Source organism: Podarcis gaigeae (assembly GCF_964106915.1).
Source record: "Podarcis gaigeae genome assembly, chromosome: 1".
In the NCBI taxonomy this organism is placed as follows: Eukaryota; Metazoa; Chordata; class Lepidosauria; order Squamata; family Lacertidae; genus Podarcis; species Podarcis gaigeae.
This window is the reverse complement of record NC_139678.1, coordinates 15690321-15703033: the sequence shown is the minus strand read 5'-3', so window position 1 is coordinate 15703033 and position 12713 is coordinate 15690321. Positions and strand designations below refer to the sequence as shown.

At 43.5% G+C, this 12713-nt stretch overlaps 1 protein-coding gene across 2 annotated transcripts in view; it reads left to right on the top strand.

Moving 5' to 3' along the window:
• Positions 1-12713, top strand: part of RCOR1 (REST corepressor 1) — a 144665-nt gene that overhangs the window by 45433 nt on the left and 86519 nt on the right. For both annotated transcript variants that reach the window (XM_083736023.1, XM_083736022.1), the window contains exon 3: positions 6807-6890. In XM_083736023.1, coding sequence (XP_083592149.1) covers positions 6807-6890 — 84 coding nt within the window. The remainder of the gene's footprint in view (positions 1-6806; positions 6891-12713) is intronic.

Genomic DNA, 12713 nt, shown 5'->3' with positions numbered 1-12713 from the left:
GGTTAAAAATCATGGATCCACAGGGATTCTCAGGATTTTGGCATTTGGTCACCCCAAATTCACCATCAGATCACATAGCATGTCCATGGCTACAGCCTGCCCCCCCAAAATCACGCACCCACTGTTGCCTGGGGCTGCAATGGTGCAAAAACGTTGTTACAAACCATGGATGCACAGGGATTCTCAGGATTTTTGCATTGGGTCAGCCCAAATTCACCATCAGATCACATGTCTGTGGCCACAGCATGAAGCACAAAAATGATACATCCACAGTTTCATTCAGAATGTTTTTTCCCTTGTTTTCCTCCTCTAAAAACGATGTGCGTGTTATGGTCAGGTGCGTGTTATAGAGCGAAAAATACGGTACTCCAAAAATGAAACCTTCATCTGGTTGTAAATACTAAGATTATATCTGCAAGAATGAGTCTTTCTGTAAAAAAATGATTTAAATCAAGTCTTACTGACTAGTGATTTAAATCATGATTTAAATTGATTTGATTTAAATCAAATCCACCCTGCCAGCCCACCCTCCTTTAAGATGCGCGTCACTGTAAGAGGCAACAGTGCTTAACCAAAGCCCTGGGGAAACCAAAGAGTCAGTAAAAACTGACTAGATGAGCATTCCACCTGAAATGAGGAGGGGAGGCACCACTTGAAAAGCTCTCTTCCCATGTGGCCACCCTCCACACTTCCTTCTGGTGGGGCACCCAGAGAAGGGCCTCCAGTGAAGATCAGTTCCCTTGGGGCCCAATTCAAAGTGCTGGTTTAGACCTTTAAAGCCTTAAATGGCTCAGAACCACAAAACCTCAGGGACCGCCTCTCCCTATATAAACCAACCCAGACTCCATGAGTTCATCATCTGAGACCCTTCTTTGTGTGCCTCCTCCATGTGAGGGTGGCGACAGGAGGACGGGGCCTTTTCTGCAGTGGCTCCCCGTTTGTGGGATGTTCTCCCCAGGAAGGTTTGCCTGGTGCTTTCATTATATATCTTTAGATGCCAGGCAAAAACGTTGTTCTTCAGACCTTGGACTGATTACAATTCCACAGCCTTTAAAATGTGTTTATGGGAAGGAGGGGGTTGTTATTGTTTTGTTCTTTTATCTATTTACTTGTGTTTTTAGCTTGTATTTTAATCCTGTGAACTGCCCTGAGATATTCGGATGAAGGCAGGTATATACATCTAATAATAATACAGTGGTACCTTGGGTTAATAACTTAATTCGTTCTGGAGGTCCGTTCTTAACCTGAAACTGTTCTTAACCTGAGGTACCACTTTAGCTAATGGGGCCTTCCGCTGCCGCCATGCGATTTCTATTTTCATCCTGAAGCAAAGTTCTTAACCTGAGGTACTATTTCTGGGTTAGTGGAGTCTGTAACCTGAAACCACTGTAGTCGTCATTATCATCATCACAGCCCTTGAGCTTTTGTGGTCCTGAGCCATACAGGGCTCCAAAGGTGAACTTGACACTCAAACCTCCCCATTCCCCAATATTCAGATTAACAGTAGCTCCGTTCAGGTGTTTCCATGCAACTGAGATGGTGTAGAGTTTGGCAGAAGGGGTTGCGCCATCTGCAAACAGCATATTCTATATGTTAATTCAGCAAATAGATTGCACTGCATTATGCTTTGATGATGCCAACATTTGGGTGCACAGGAAGAGGGATAACTCATTGGTGGCTTTCTACTGAGAGAAAAGAATGAAGAAGCAGTCAGTTTTGGTGACCCCCTTTCCCTCCTGCCCCACATCTCTCTAAATCTGATGTTGTGGCTTTGGGGGACTATCCAGAGCCTTTTTAGAGGGGGTGTGGGGTGCTGAAAATTGGCTCTCCCCCTCTGTGCCTTTGGATTCTTTCCTGTCAGTGGAAAGTCACCAATGGAGACTACACTAAGAATGAAAAGGTGGATAAATGCAGTAGCTTTGAAACTGCTTTTATGTTACTCCTGTCTGTGTATTTGCATAGCAAAAGGTGGAAGGAAGCTATCGGAATAAATGCCTGATGGGAATGAGCAGCTGCTCCCCCCACCCCCAGTTTTTGCGCAATTAATATAAGTTATCAGCAGCATAAGACTTGCAGCTTTGCTGTGCATGTGACAGTAAAAAAAAAAAAGCTGTCCAATTTAACCTGGCATGTCTGATATTGTGACATTTTAGGAGGTTCTTCTTCTTGCTATTATGCCGTGCTTAGAAGACTTCTAGAATTAAAATCTTAAAATAGCAGCAAATCTGGCTGTGCTTTGAGTACTGTGTGTGCATAGGTGAGCTTGTTCATCAGTAAACTTGAAGTCACTTAAAAAATGTCAGTTCCAGAATTCACCAACCTGAGGCTTGATCAACAGTTGAAAGTCCACTGTGCAAAAGGAGACAGAGAATGAAATTGAGAGCACTGGTCATTCTGCAGAAAAGGGGCGTTTGCTGGAAGAACTGTTGTTGCTTAGTCGTGACTCTTCGTTACCCCATGGACCAGAGTACGCCAGGCACTCCTGTCTTCCACTGCCTCCTGCAGCTTGGTCAAAGATCCTTGCTGTGGTGAAGGGGCTTGAATAACTCAGAGAAGCTATGAGCTATGCCGTGCAGGGCCACCCAAGATGGACAGGTCATAGTGGAGAGTTTTGACCAAACGTGATCCACCTGGAGTAGGAACCGGCAAGCCACTCCAGTATCCCTGCCAAGAAAACTCCATGGACGAAGACAACAGAAGAACTGGAGATGTACGAAATCTAGTCATGGCCTAGGGTACCGCTCTGAAAAAAGTTACTCATCTCAGATGAACTTTTAGCTCCCTTAAAATACTTTGTAGCACCCCCAATTCACTTTTCATCCTGTTCTAAGTGAAATTTTGAGGGACACGGGTGGTGCTGTGGGTTAAACCACAGAGCCTAGGACTTGTCGATCAGAAGGTTGTCGGTTCGAATCCCTGCGACGGGGTGAGCTCCCGTTGCTCAGTCCCAGCTCCTGCCAACCTAGCAGTTTGAAAGCACGTCAGAGTGCAAGTAGATAAACAGGTACCGCTCCGGCAGGAAGGTAAACGGCGTTTCCGTGTGCTGCTCTGGTTCGCCAGAAGCGGCTTAGTCATGCTGGCCACATGACCCGGAAGCTGTACACCGGCTCCCTTGGCCAATAAAGCGAGATGAGTGCCACAACCCCAGAGTCGGTCACAACTGGACCTAATGGTCAGGGGTCCCTTTACCTAAGTGAAATTTTTTGCAGCAAAATGTTTTGTGGAGGTTCTTAGAATAGCAGAATGCCCTTTCACAAGGGAAAAGTTAAAAGTCTCATAAATGGCAAACACAGTATGTTGGGAAAGGGGTGGAATATGCGGAAATGGATCTAGGAAGAACAGTAGTGGTCTTGACTTGAGGAAACATTGGAAAAATCAGTTGGCTGGAACCAGTTACATGATTCAAAAGCACCCGGTCACATTAATGCTCCCCCCCCCCTTCTAGTAAGCGTCCTGCTGCATCCATTATGTGTGATTTATGTAGAAAACGTGGAATTTGTATATCTTCATCAATCTAGGAGTACTTGTCGTCTCTAGAACTAGATTTTCCTACTGTGCTGATGATGCTCTTGGCATGGCTGTGTTGCAACACTCAGGTAGCTACACCCAGTTCTCTCTTTTAATTGGCAGCTCGTTTGCTTGACTTACGCAAGGGCTAGATTTCCTCTTCTGCCTTGTAACCGCCCTAGATAGAAGGAAGCAGCAGATAAGACTTGGAGAACTGCTGTTCTCTCAAGCAGTTTGCAGGCTCTCATTTCAAACATTTTATTAGCCTGTTGTTCTTTGCAGTGAGGAGTGAGGTTTGTGGGAACATAGGCTACTGTCTTATACTGAGTCCCACTGTTGGTCTGCCTCATTCAGTATTGTCTACACCATGGGTAGGCAAACTAAGGCCCAGAGGCCAGATCCGGCCCAATCACCTTCTAAATTTGGCCTGTGGACGGTCCAGGAATCAGTGTGTTTTTACATGAGAAGAATGTGTGCTTTTATTTTAAATGCATCTCTGGGTTATTTGTGGGGCATAGGAATTGATTCATCCCCCCCCATGGTCCGGCCCACCACATGGTCTGAGGGACAGTGGACCAGCCCATGGCCGAAAAAGGTTGCTGACCCCTGGTCTACACTGACGGACAGCAATTCTCCAATTTAAAATGCATCTCTGGGTTATTTGTAGGGCCTGCTTGGTGCTTTTACATGAGTAGAATGTGTGCTTTTATTTAAAATGCATCTCTGGGTTATTTGTGGGGCATAGGAATTCGTTCATTCTCCCCCCCCCCAATATAGTCCGGCCCACCACATGGTCTGAGGGATGGTAGACCAGCCCACAGCTGAGAAAGGTTGCTGACCCGTGATCTACACTGACGGACAGCAATTCTCCAGGGTTTCAGATGTGGGCCATTCCCAGCCCTGCTTAGAGAGGCCAGGGACATTCTGAATGCAGTGCATATTCTTCGATTGAGCTATGGCCCTTCCCACATGGTGAGAAATCATTCTTGCCCAAGAAGGATACTTGCAAAATGCCCTGGGCCCTGGAGATCTGTGGTTAATCTTCTCATGCTTCAGTTTGCTTTACTGAGTTTCGAATCTCTTTACAAGCACCCGTTGATTAGGAATAAATTACCCAGCCTAGGCTTCAGGTCAGGCAGATCAGATCTGATGACCTCCAAGCTAAATATGGTGCCACCTTACAGGCTTGACATATAGAAGTCTAGAATTGCAGAACTGGAGGGGGGGACCCTGAGGATCATCTATCCCAACCCCCAACAGTGCAGGAATATGGAGCCGTCCACCTCTCCATACGAGCCTACCTGGACCCTGAGACCATCCTCTTCAAGACCTTCTTTGTGTGCCTCCTCCATGAGAAGTCCGGAGGCTGGCAACCTGAGAACCAACCTTTTCTGTGGTGGCTCCTCATTTGTGGAATGCTCTCCCCAGGTTATGGAGCCTTCATTATACATCTTTAGGCACCAGGGTGAAAAAACGTTCCTCTTTGACCAGGCCTTTTGGCTGATTAACATCCTTTACTCCTATAAATGTGTTTGTGGGAGAAAGGCGTTTTTATTGGTTTGTGGTTTCTCGTTCTTGTTCTTATTACGCATTTTGTGCTTTTATCTTGTGCTTTTGTTTTGTAAACCAAGATCTGCAGATGAAGGGCGGTATAATAAATCAATCAGTGCCAATGGAATGCAGAGGAGGGGGTCTTTAAGAGACTGACTCAAAAGGGCTACTTTTATCTACCAGCTTCCCTTTCTGAGGCCTTAGGAGCAGTGTCAGAGATCTTGCTGTTGGGTGTTTCATTAGCAAACATTTCCTTGGTGGGCCCCAGTGACAGGTCGTTCATGATTGGTTTTTGGGTGTGTGTGCTGCTGTTTAAATTGTTTTTGTGCCGGCATGCCCCCCCCCCCTTTTTTTCCTGTATCATGTTTTTAATTGTCACATTTTTGCTTCTATCATAGCAGTTTGGGAAAACTGCACATTATGCTAAGATCTAAAAGATGGTATGAATAAACAATATTGTGAGCGGACTGAGTTTTGTATAGTTGCCTCTTTCTATTTGTCCCAGTACAGTACTTGATTCTTTTTAAAAAGTTCAACATAAGAATCCTATATAAAGTGCGTAAATTCTTCTTATGGTACTATGCTTCTTCTTCTTCTTCTTCTTCTTCTTCTTCTTCTTCTTCTTCTTCTTCTTCTTCTTCTTCTGTGATCACCTGTAGCTGAGTAAGATTGTCTTCCATAAACACGGTTTTAACAATGAGTCCGTAAGTGACTGTGGAGGCCAATTCTGGATCCACACGTCCTTCCACAGTGGGGACATTGGTTTCTGGGCAGGAGTTGATCACAGTGTGGATTTGCCAAGTGTGCCTTCCTCTTAGCACATTTCTCTCTTGCGTCCTGAGTTTGAGTGTTTTCAAAGCCCTTGACACCTTTGGTAAAGACTGTTCTCTAACTGGAGCGCTCGCAGTTGTCAGAGTTTATACTACATTTTTTAGATTTGCCTTGAGACAGTCTTTAAACCTCTTTTGTTGACCACCAGCATTACACTTTCCATTTTTAAGTTTGGAATAGAGTAATTTACATTTATATTTATACTATACATTTAACCCCTCGCACCCTCCAAAAAACCTGGGAGCTGTAGTTTACTCCCCACAGAGCTACAATTCCCAGCACCCTTAACAAACTACAGATCACAGAACTATTTGCAAGAGGGAATGTGCTTTAAATGTATAATGTGATAAAGGGGTATTTGATCACAGACCTAGAGGCCTTTAATGAACCCAATAGCAGCTCTCCTCCTTCAACACCTGATTTAAGACCAGTCTTCAGGGGTAACTGCATATATAAGTTGGCTGGCGCTCCTGGTGTTAAGAAACTGATCCGGCTTTACCTGCTGACACAATACAGCCAGACTCCCATTTCTCTTTGCTGGCTCTTCTTTTTCTCTTGGCTAATAGCTGGGGAGAATCAGATAGCAACCTTTTCTGCAAATCCTGCAGTTTAACTCTATAGTGTGTTAGTGTGGGGTTTTTTTTGGCATGTTCCCTGAAAGTGCCAGAATCTTAAAGCAACAACAACAACAACATTTTTAATTCTGTTTCATCTTCATCTTCAGTTGGTCCAGGAAAATACTGTCAAGACATAATTTTATTTTTATTTTTAAAATGAATGAAAACATTTCAAGGATTGCAGCTAGGTGGTACAATGTTTGTGAGCCTAATTATACAGTATCTTTTATCAGCGCTTAGAAGCAATAAGATCCCACCTTGCTATTTTATTTTAACATACATATATGTGTTTTCTTCCAGCTAAACTTGCAAAGCGGTCCCAGGAGAGAGAAAATCTTGGTATGCTGGTCTGGTCGCCCAACCAGAATATTTCTGAAGCAAAGTGTAAGTCTCTAGATTTTTGCTTCCCCTAACCTCCCTACTTTTTTTTTTATAAAAAAAAAGCCTGTTTAAAAAGGCAAATAAAATAAAACACCAGGATGCTTTCTCACTGGGGAGAAACTACAGCTGTAACCTACTTTGTGTTTTCATTGTCCTTTAAGTGGAATTTTGAGTCTGTGATATAACACAACCTTATGCAAGGTTTGCTGAGGCTGATGGAAGGTGTTGTCAAAAACCTCTGGATGGAGAAAGCATCTTTAATTCCTTCGTTTCCTAATTGCACATCTTGTGAAAATTTTGAATGCAAGCTTCCCAGAGTTCTCACTAAATTACTGGACGTGTTCTATGAAGCATTGTGCAAGGATAAGTGTCATTGGCTTTACTGGTTTGGAGAGGGAGGAAGGAAAAATAATGGCAGCTCAGCTGTAGGAGTAAAGTTTGTTGGGAGCAGGGCCGTCACTAAGAATAAAGTGGGGAGTAACTGTTCAGAGGCAAGTATTCCCATTCATGCTATTTAGTTAACAAGTTTCTGAGAAGAATCCCCAAAAATATCAGGGGGACTGAAAATAGGTTATCTGCACTTTTCTTACTGACTTTTTTTTTAAAAAAAATTTTTTTAAAATGTGGAATGGCCACTCAAAATTGCATTATTAGCACCCAGACTAACTAACAGTAGAACATTTGTTTGTTATTGAAAGCATTTTTACCCTCTCTCTTAGCCATAAAGGTTCCTTGAGTGGCTTGCAAAAACTGATGACTCATTCAGGGAGTCATGACACACGAGGAAAAAAGAAGGGGAGGGAAGAGGGAAAAGACAAGCACAAATTACATCTCTTATAACACAGTTCTGTAGTTTTGCCTGTGCGGATTCTGTCTTGTCTCCCCACCACATCATATCTGGAAACAGAGCAGGTGACAACATTTGGGCCAGGCAGGAAGGAAGGATTGTTCCTGCTACACAGTTCTTCCTTTGGGCCAGTGGCAGGTGTGGTTGGAGAAGGCCTGAGGCCTTGCCCTAGAGAAAGATATGAGGGTCTGAGGCTTGATGGGTCTTGGTCTGAGGCTCCCCATCATTTTCTCACCCTTTTTGCTCTATTTTTAACCTGGCCAGTTGCATGTTGGATGTGCATTCTGTGAGGTTTGCTGTTACCTGGCTACATTCAGATCATCCCAGTATAAGCTTGGAAATGAACATATTTTGTGAATCTTATATGATGCCGTTAGCGTAGCATTCAGCATAGATTGAGTTAGGTGTTTTTGATTTGTTCAGCCAGGTTGCGACTCCCTTGCAGTGCGGGCTTGTTGTTAGTCAGATTTAGTAAGTAAGTCAGGTCAGCTAACTGACTCTACCTGTAGCTGTAGTTTGTGCACCTTCAAATAACATGGAAAAACTGGGATATACATGAAAAGTAAAAGGTGCCTTTGTGAGGAGGCATTTTCTTCTGGTTTTAATTATATTTTCACCGTATGCTGTTGCAAGGAACATTGTCCAAACACAGAAAACGCTTTGAAGAGCGGCAAGCTTTGCTGAATAGTTCCAACTTTTGAACAGCTTATACACACACTCATATTTTAAAACAACAACAACATAATTATGATTTATTAATGTCCTTTTTGTATTCTTCAGTTACATTCTGTTGCCTTATCCAACCATGAGGGATAGAACTTTTTGGAAAGTGATTTAAGGCTCTGAGTTCCGATAGGGTAGAAGGAGATTTGCAGCTCTTGTTCTTTATTCTCCTTCCCCTTTATACTTCCACGGGACGAAGCTTTTCTGAGATCTTGTGAAGTTTTGCATCTGCAAATTAGCATGCGTTCTAATTTGAGCTCCTCAGAAAAAAAGCGTAGAGCTGATGTTCTCTAAAAGTTGTTAGAGTGCACTTTAGGGCAAAAACGGTTGGTGCCGCCTTAAATATAACCAAGACAATGCAAATTAAAAAATAAAATAAAATTGGAACATAGGGAAAGGTGGCAGTCATGACCACATCGGCCCAGGACTTGTCTTTAGCCTTTTCCAAGGAGCTATAACACCTGCGTCCCAAATGAGCAGAAGGCCTGGTCTGTTGTTTTCCTTCCAGTTTTCTATAAAATATTATACGTCGACTGACTTGCAAGGTTAAATCACGATAAGGCAGAGTAAGTTCTCTCTTCTGGGGTCTTTGCTATAAGATGGCCAAGCTGCGGATGACCGGCGGAACTTGTGGCCCCTCAGAAGTTGCTGAACTGTATCGCCCATCATCCCTTACCATTGGTGAATCTGGCTGAGGCTGATGGGAGTTGGAGTCCAATAGCACCTGGAAGGGTACAGCTCCCTGCTCGAGGGCATCAGAAAAAATTCCAAATCAATCTCCACCCCCCTTAGGTGTTCATTTTTGGGACAAATAGCCTGAGACGAGACTGATTGAATGCAGTGACAGCCAACATACTGTTCTCCAGAGTTGCTCTCCAAGTTGGACTCCAACTTGTCATTAGCACGGCCTGTGTGCAAGGGATGGTGGGAGTTGTAGTCCAATGCAAGAAACAACTGTTGGCTGCCAAGACTAGACACAATTTGCTGGTCCCTGTACATGAATTTCTGTAATGGCATGTGCAATTCTTTGCATGCATTCTCTGGTTGATGAACCTATCTCCACTGAGGGTGGAAGGTCATTCCACCTTGTTGAAAGTCTATAATGTATGTCTGTGTGCACTTTTCTGAGGTTACCGCACTTCTCCTGGCTGTAGACTTTTTGTTGTTGTTGTTGTTGTAAAAAAATACCCGCCAGGAGCATTTGAAGTGCCACTTTCATGTGCGATGCACAGGGGAGAGTTATTCTGATCAAAGGCTTCTCCACCCACATCAAAAACCTGAAGGAAAAGCGAAGCTGGGAATAATTTACATAGCCAAAGAACATTTTATTAATACCAGGGACTTCCAGTCGGATTTTCTCTCTTCTCTAACTCCAGAAGCAGTGGATCAAATAAAATACTAGGCAGGGTCAGATATGAAGTGAACCCATGGTTTGGTTCTGCTACTGCATGAATGATATTTGGGTCCACATGTTTTATCCTCCCCTTGTCTGCTCAGGAGCCTTCATTTAGTTCTGGTTCTTGGCAAACCATAGTTTCTTGGGCAAACTGTGGCTTGCTTAAGAGCATGAAGCTGAAGGAAAGAAAGGGAGAACCTGGATGCAAAACTTCATTGATTGCATACTATCCTGCCATGGTCTGGCATTATGGGATGGAACCTCTGGCTCACATGTTCCCCCTCTCTTTCTTCCTTGGCTTAATCAATTAAAGTATTTCCTACTTTTGCTTCATGCCTCTATTTACTTATATTATTATTTAAAATATTTATGTCCTGACTGCTTGCTGTGATTCCAGGTTGGTTCACAAAAACATTATAAAACATACAAATCATAGCTTGTACTTATATCCAAACTTGGGGAGGGACGCAGGTGGCGCTGTGGGTTAAAGCCTCAGCGCCTAGGACTTGCCGATCGAAAGGTCGGCGGTTCGAATCCCTGCGGCGGGGTGCGCTCCCGCTGCTCGGTCCCAGCGCCTGCCAACCTAGCAGTTCGAAAGCACCTCCAGGTGCAAGTAGATAAATAGGGACCGCTTACCAGCGGGAAGGTAAACGGCGTTTCCGTGTGCGGCTCGGCTCGCCAGAGCAGCGATGTCACGCTGGCCACGTGACCCGGAAGTGTCTCCGGACAGCGCTGGCCCCTGGCCTCTTGAGTGAGATGGGCGCACAACCCCAGAGTCTGTCAAGACTGGCCCGTACGGGCAGGGGTACCTTTACCTTTACCTTTATATCCAAACTTGCAAATTATTGTTTGAATTATCTCCTGAAACCAGGACTTACCTGGGCAAGCACAAACCATAGCTGTAGTGGTTGAAGGGTAGTAGGGAACCAGGAAGTAACTAAGTGGAAAATTCCCAGAGATGGATCATATAGCACAGGGCTCATTTCCATAGCACCAAACGACAGATGTTGGGCAACATGTGTTCATATGTACACAGGTCAGTATTGAATGCGAATTTTTCTGCAGCCTTTTGTTGCACATGCATTTGGTCGCAAACCTTGGTTTGGTGTTCCTGTAATTTGAAGAGTATTAGGCAAATATCCACCTGTTTGATTGAGCTTTGGTTGAATATTAGTAGTTTGTAATGCTGCAATTCGCAGGGATTTGGGTGGCGCTGTGGTCTAAACCACAGAGCCGATTGGCGGTTCGAATCCCCGCAACGGGTGCAAGTAGATAAATAGGTACAGCTCCGGAGGGAGGGTAAATGATGTTTCTGTGCGCTGCTCTGGTTCGCCAGAAGCGGCTTAGTCATGCTGGCCACATGGGGACAAACGCTGGCTCCCACGGCCTATAGAGCGAGATGAGTGCCGCAACCCCAAGGTTGTCCACGACTGGACCTAACGGTCAGGGGTACCTTTACCTTTACCTTTACCTTTACTAATGCTGCAATTAAGGAGCCATAAATCTTTTCATATCTTATAATTTTAAGGTTGCGTGTTTTTTTTACCTGCACTTTAAAATTATTTTTAAAATAAATTTAATTCAAATATTAGATTCTTAACCTTTATATACTTTTTACTATTTATTAATGTAAACTAGGATAATGTATAAGAGTGTTCTGCATGAATATTGCATAATCTTATCATATATTTAAAATTGTTTCCTCTTTCACGCACTTGAGGAGATGATGGCTTGTTAACTTTGTATTATTTATTACGATTTCTTTATATACTGCTTCACACCAAAACAGGCTTCTGAGCAGTTTACAAGTATAAAAGCCCATGATTCAAGCCTCTTCCTTCTCTCAATCTTATAATTTCATTAAGTTTTGATATTATGCCACTGCACCACACTTTTTTTTCATCTGTGCTTTTAATTATATTGTCATTGTGTGATAATTGTATTGTAGCTTTGCCTTGTGATCGTACGGGGCAGAGCAAACTGAAAATAGTTTTATTTGTTTTATTAAAAACAAAGAAAAAGATACTCCTGGTACGTTACTAGTAGTCAAATAAATGTACAGTGGTGCCCCGCAAGACGAATGTCTCGCAAGACGAAAAACCCGCTAGACGAAAGGGTTTTCCGTTTTTCGAGATGCTTCGCAAGACGAATTTCCCTATGGGCTTGCTATGAGTCTTGCAAGTTTTTTTCCCTTCCCCCCTTTTTCTAAGCCGCTAATCCGCTAATAGGGATGCTTCGCAAGACGAAAAAACTGCTAGACGAAGTGACTCGCGGAACGGATTATTTTCGTCTTGCGAGGCACCACTGTATTGTGTATCTGAGGCATTGCTGGAGAAAATTTCCCCTGCAGTGTCTTAATCAAATATGTTCATGTTTCCTAACAATGCTCTTAGAACAGCTATAAGGTTTTTTAAAAAGTGGAGGGGGGGGACTTAAATATCTGTAGATCAGCATCTCACTCTGTTTGCATTTCATTGTTTCCAGTTGTTATTCTTGAGGTAAGTTGGTTTTCTACTTTACAAGCAACAAGTGCCACAAAGGTCCAGAGTAATTTGACTTAGGTGCAGCCTGCAGCCATTTTGAATCAGTGTGGGAAACTTGCTGTTGGCTCTAGTAGGGTGTACATAGCGATCTGTACTTGGATTTCTGCTAGCGTTGCAACATTTACTTGACTAAAATTTTTCGATCAGCCAGCAGTTGATGGCTGGGACTGACGGAAGGTCGTAGTCCAAAACATCTTGAGGGCACCAAGCTGGTGAAGCAGGTTGCAGATGATAATTAGTCTGTGTGTTTTTGTGAATACCTTTATATTCAGATATAGATATAGATATAAAGCCTACTTCATTGCAATAACCGTTTT